At 50.8% G+C, this 5,329-nt stretch overlaps 1 protein-coding gene across 1 annotated transcript; it reads left to right on the plus strand.

Moving 5' to 3' along the window:
* Positions 1–607: 607 nt before the first annotated feature.
* Positions 608–1,355, plus strand: LOC136484366 (uncharacterized). The gene is made up of 2 exons (XM_066481609.1): positions 608–754; positions 885–1,355. Exons 1-2 carry the CDS (start codon positions 712–714, stop codon positions 1,115–1,117), a joined length of 276 nt encoding a protein of 91 aa, XP_066337706.1. The 5' UTR covers positions 608–711; the 3' UTR covers positions 1,118–1,355.
* The last annotated feature ends 3,974 nt before the right edge of the window (positions 1,356–5,329 follow it).

The raw sequence follows: 5,329 nt of genomic DNA on the forward strand, positions 1-5,329 counted from the left end.
TGTGACCCTGACTCATGATCCGTCGTATGAGTATTTTAGAACTTGCGTCCAACGACAGTACAAAGTACAATTACAATTCCAAGACGTATCGGGTGGTTCCCAGCATATTTACTAGTTCAGAATAAATCTTGAACCTTCCATACCCTGTGCTCCGGGGCTGAGGGAGTAGTACATGCATTACACCGGACATGGAACTTATTAATTAACGTGATGTAGCTCACATTTGATAAGTACAATAAATTCAGCCATTTATCAGCTGTATGTGTATTCTTATAGCAGTCAATAATCGGTGGTGATACGTACTCATATCTTGAAAAAAAAAGGCCTGCCGTGATACGCGCGTCCTAATTAATTAGCCAGCCAATTAATTGATACTACTACATATAATTATTAGTTGACAGTCGGATCATATATATTTGTATGTATATGCATACTAGTATATGTTATGTACGGGTGAACAGTACCCCCACGTCGTGTCACGTGTACTTGCCCCACCCCCAGTCCCCACCAACCACCATGCCTTCGCCGCGCCGCTTTCCAATCCTGCTTGGCGGCGGTACCGGGTACCCGTGAGGCCGTGACCACCCCCCCTATATTCGTAGTTCGCACCTAACGCCACAGGGCCGCCCAGTCAGACGACATCGTTGTCGCCCGCTCGCATCCCAATTCCCAAGTCCCAGCGCGCCGGAGCAGAGTATCAACAGAGATCGCATGGCGCGCGTCCTCAACTTCGTCCTCGTGGCCACGCTCACCGGTAAGCCCGTCGTGCGAGAGCTCGCCAGTGCCGTCTCGCGTGGCGCGGCATGCATGCATGCATGCATGCACTCACTCACTCATCCTATCGATCCGAGTATCTGATCCGCGCGTGCTGGCTTTGCATGCAGCGGTCCTCCTCCTCGCGGCGCCTCCTCCTCTGGCGAGGGCGGCGTGGGTGGACTCGGACTACCCGTCGAGCGTGCCGTGCGGGGTGACCATCCCCGTGGAGCAGTGCGACCCGGCGGTCGCCGCGGCGAACGCCGCGTGCCGGGACATGTGCCACTACGGAGGGCGGCGAGGCGGGCGGTGCGTGTCCCCTGGGCGGCTCGCGCTAGTGCAGGGATGTCATTGCAGGTGCTAGCTCGCCGACCGCCACCGGGCGGCGGCGGCCGGGGGACGCAATGTCCTTCCTGTGGGCTGTGGGAATAACAAGCCTGCATCTGCATGCATGACGGTGTGCAGATAGCAGTGACCTAATCGTATCTATAGCTCTGTTTGTTGATGTTGTGCTACAGCACGCAATGTGTTTTGTTCTGCGCATTCAGTTGTTCTTTTCTTTAGCAAAAATTGCATGTTCCGGCTGCTGCCAGTGCCAAGCAGTATCAACATGCACCGGTTATTTGCTAGTGCGATGACTGCGTAATACTCTCTCCGTCCAAAATACATACGTTTTAGCTTAATCTACTATATTTGCATTTTTTTTAGACCAGACACATACGCTCTGAGCGTACACACCCCCTATGAACCTATGAACACCTCAAAAAAAAAATTTGGCCGTTACAGAAGTGGGCTAAAACATAATCCATTAGTATAGTACTAATGGGCTTTTAATAAGGGATGGCTTGAAAGCTCTTGATTGGAGATGAAACATGCAACATTAATTAGTATCATATCACTAGTTGACGCTGAGATAGAGAGTTCTCCTCCCTATATAAATGTACCAACACCCATGGAAAAAGATAACTCTCGGTCCTTCCCAGCATGAGTTGCTAAGTGTATGACAAAAATTATGTATCGAAAAAAGACGAAACGTTTGTCATTCAGAATGAAGTATATCAAGGCGAATAAGCTTATATATTACATGAAGTGCCACTCAGCGAACACTGTTTCACACAGCAACAGTCCCAAGGAAATAGAGGCACTAACCCGCGCCTCCATCACGCCGAGCAGTACTAGATAGGTCTGAGTTGACAACGGCCGCCTTGCTCAGTGTCCAACCTGTTAGACTTAGTCATGTTCCAGGTTCAATGAACCATTGTAAACCATGTACTTGGTCATAGATGGTAGTTAGAGTTGATAGGTTGAGATTTGTTGTAATTCCGTGAATCATGGACTTGCCACCACGGGGGCTGTTCCCGTGTCTATAACACGTAACCAAGAGAGACCCAAGGGGTCATCTTGTTCCCTCACTTTTACATGGTATCAGACGCTCCAACCTCCTCGCGGAGTAGATCGATCCATGGCGACACCGTCTGACGCCGCCGCCGCTTTCTCCTTTGGTTTTCTTCCTTCGGTGATGGAGAAGTTAACCCGGGGGAACTACACGATGTGGAAAGCCCAGGTTGTAGCCACCCTCCAGGGCGCCCAGCTTTGGTCCTTCACCAAACCCACCTCCCAACCCCCGTCAGAATTCCTGGCTGACGACGCCGGCAGCACCGCCGCCGGCAAGAAGGCTGCACCGGTACCCAATCCGGATCACGAGAAGTGGTTCGCTAAGGACAGCCAAGTCCGCAGCTACCTCTTCTCCTCCTTGTCCAAGGATGTCTTCTCCTAGGTGGCCGACAAGACCACTGCGGCGGAGCTCTGGGCCGCGATCCAGAATCTGCAAGCGTCCCAGTCTCGCGCACGCATCATGTCCACCAGGATGGCCCTCTCCACCGCACAGAAGGGCTCGTCCATGGTGGCAGAGTTCTTCACCAAGATGAAGGGCCTCGCTGACGAGATGGCGTCAGCAGGCAAGAAGCTCGACGACGATGAAGTCGCCTCCTACATCCTCATGGGGCTTGGGGAGGGCTTCGACTCGGTTGTAACTGGCGTGTCCAATCGTGCTGAACCCATAACTCTTCAGGAGCTGCAGGCTCAACTCGTGAGCCATGAACAACGCCGGGAGATCCGCGATGGTGGCTCGCACTCCTCTGCCAACATCGCCGCGAAGGGCGGCCGTGGTGGCGGTCCTTCCTCCAACAACAACCGTGGTGGAGGTCGCCGCGGCGGTGGCGGCCGGGGCGGATATGGACGTGGTCGCAATGGCGGCCGTGGACGCGGCGAACGTGGCCGCAACTTTCTTCATGGTGTGTTCTGTCAAATCTGTGGCATTGAGGGCCATGGAGCGGATCGCTGTTTCAAGCGGTTTGATGCCTCGGTCACGGGTCCCCCCCAGAAGAGCGTCTCTTCAGCAACTACTTCGTCCTATGGTGTGGACACCAATTGGTACGTGGACTCCAGCACCATGGACCATATCACTGGTGAACTCAAGAAGCTCACCGTGAGGGACCGGTACTACGGCAATGATCAAGTCCATGCTGCCAATGGTTCAGGTATGGCAATCAATCATGTTGGTCATAGTGTTTTGCAAACCCCCACACACAATTTAAATCTGAATCACATTCTTCATGTTCCTCACTCTAGCAAAAATTTACTTTCTGTTAATCGTCTTGCACGAGATAACAATGCCTTTCTTGAGTTTCACCCCGATCACTTTGCTATTAAGGAACAGGACACGAGGAAAACACTTCTCAGAGGTCCATGTGAGGGCAGGCCTCTATCCTTTGAAGCCCATCCAGAATAAAGAAGTCCTTGGTGCTTTCAAACCTACTGCATCCTTGTGGCATCATAGGCTAGGTCATGCCTCATCGCATGTTGTCGAGCAGATTCTTAGCCGCCACAATTTACCTTTTGTCAAACATTCTAGTCATAATGTAGTGTGTGATGCTTGTCAAAAAGGGAAAAGTCACCAATTGCCCTATCCCAAGTCATCTAGTGTTTCCTCGAGTCCATTTGAACTTGTGTTTTCTGATGTTTGGGGACCGGCGCCTACCTCTGTTGGCCGGCATAATTACTATGTCAGTTTCATAGATGATTTCACCAAGTTTACTTGGATTTATCTTTTGCGATATAAATCTGAAGTTTTTCAGTGTTTTAAAGACTTCCAAAGTAGTGGTTGAACGACAATTTGATCGCACAATTATTGATGTACAATCTGATTGGGGTGGGGAGTATCAAACACTAAATACCTTTTTCAAGCGTCTTGGGATCTCCCATCGTGTTTCATGTCCTCACTCTCATCAGCAAAATGGTGCTGCAGAGCGCAAACATCGACACATTGTCGAAGTCGGGCTCTCCCTCTTAGCACATGCATCTATGCCACTAAAATATTGGGACGAGTCCTTCCTCACCGCTGTGTTTCTGATCAATAGGCTGCCGTCCAAAATTATCAACAACACTACACCCTATGAACGCCTTCATGGCTCTCCACCAGACTACACTTTCCTTCGCTCTTTTGGATGTGCTGTTTGGCCTAATCTTAGGCCCTTAACTCCAGAAAGCTTCAATTTAGATCTAAACGTTGTGTGTTTCTTGGCTATAGTAACTTGCATAAGGGTTTCAAATGCTTAGATCTCTCCGAAGGACGTGTCTATATCTCCAGGGATGTTGTTTTTTATGAACACATTTTTCCTTTCTCTGAGATGCATCCAAATGCCGGGGCTCGTCTTCGTGTGGAGCTCTCCCTCTTGTTGGACATCCTTAAAAATCTGGATTCTTCTTTTGGGGATGCAACACTTCATGACCAAACATCGGTTGATTGCTCGTCTACTAATGCTATGCCAAGTTCTAGTGGTGATCCCAACTCTGCAGGTTCAAATTTGGACGAAAATGATGCTCAAATCGGCCTAAACAGGCCATCCTTCATGCTCCCGGTACCAAACGATGAAAATGGCGCGGGTGTCGAGATTGATCCGCCCTTGCCTTCTGCCGAACCTACGACGCCAGCATCCTCGGGATCGGCATTGCCTGCCATCGGCTCCCCGCTCCTGTCGGATGTGAACGCAGAGTCAATCAACAGCTCGGGATCGTCTACACCGCCCTCAGCTGCTTCCTCCATGTCGGGCTCCGGTGCGGCTTCACAGCCAGATCCGGCTACTGGGGGTGGTGGACCCACGCAATCTTCAGCTTGGATCTGCTACGAGCGGTGCGCCTGTTGACTCCGGTGTGGTGGTTTCTCCACCGCAAGCAAATCCAGTCTCTGCTCCAGCTCTAGAACCTCAATGCCCTACCACACGGCTTCAACGAGGTATCTCCAAACCAAAAATACATACCGATGGCACGGTTCGTTGGGGAATGGCTGGTGTGGTTGGTGTAGACACGGAGGAGCCGTCTACCGTGCAAGAGGCACTCAGTGATCAAAGGTGGGTTGCCGCCATGAACAATGAATATTCTGCGCTGATGAGTAACAAGACTTGGCACTTGGTACCTTTACCAAAAGGCAAGAACATAATAGGGTGTAAATGGGTGTACAAAATCAAGAGAAAGGCAGATGGCTCTATAGATCGGTACAAAGCCCGATTAGTAGCCA

The sequence above is a fragment of the Miscanthus floridulus genome, chromosome 1 (genome assembly GCF_019320115.1).
Source record: "Miscanthus floridulus cultivar M001 chromosome 1, ASM1932011v1, whole genome shotgun sequence".
Lineage (NCBI taxonomy): Eukaryota > Viridiplantae > Streptophyta > Magnoliopsida > Poales > Poaceae > Miscanthus > Miscanthus floridulus.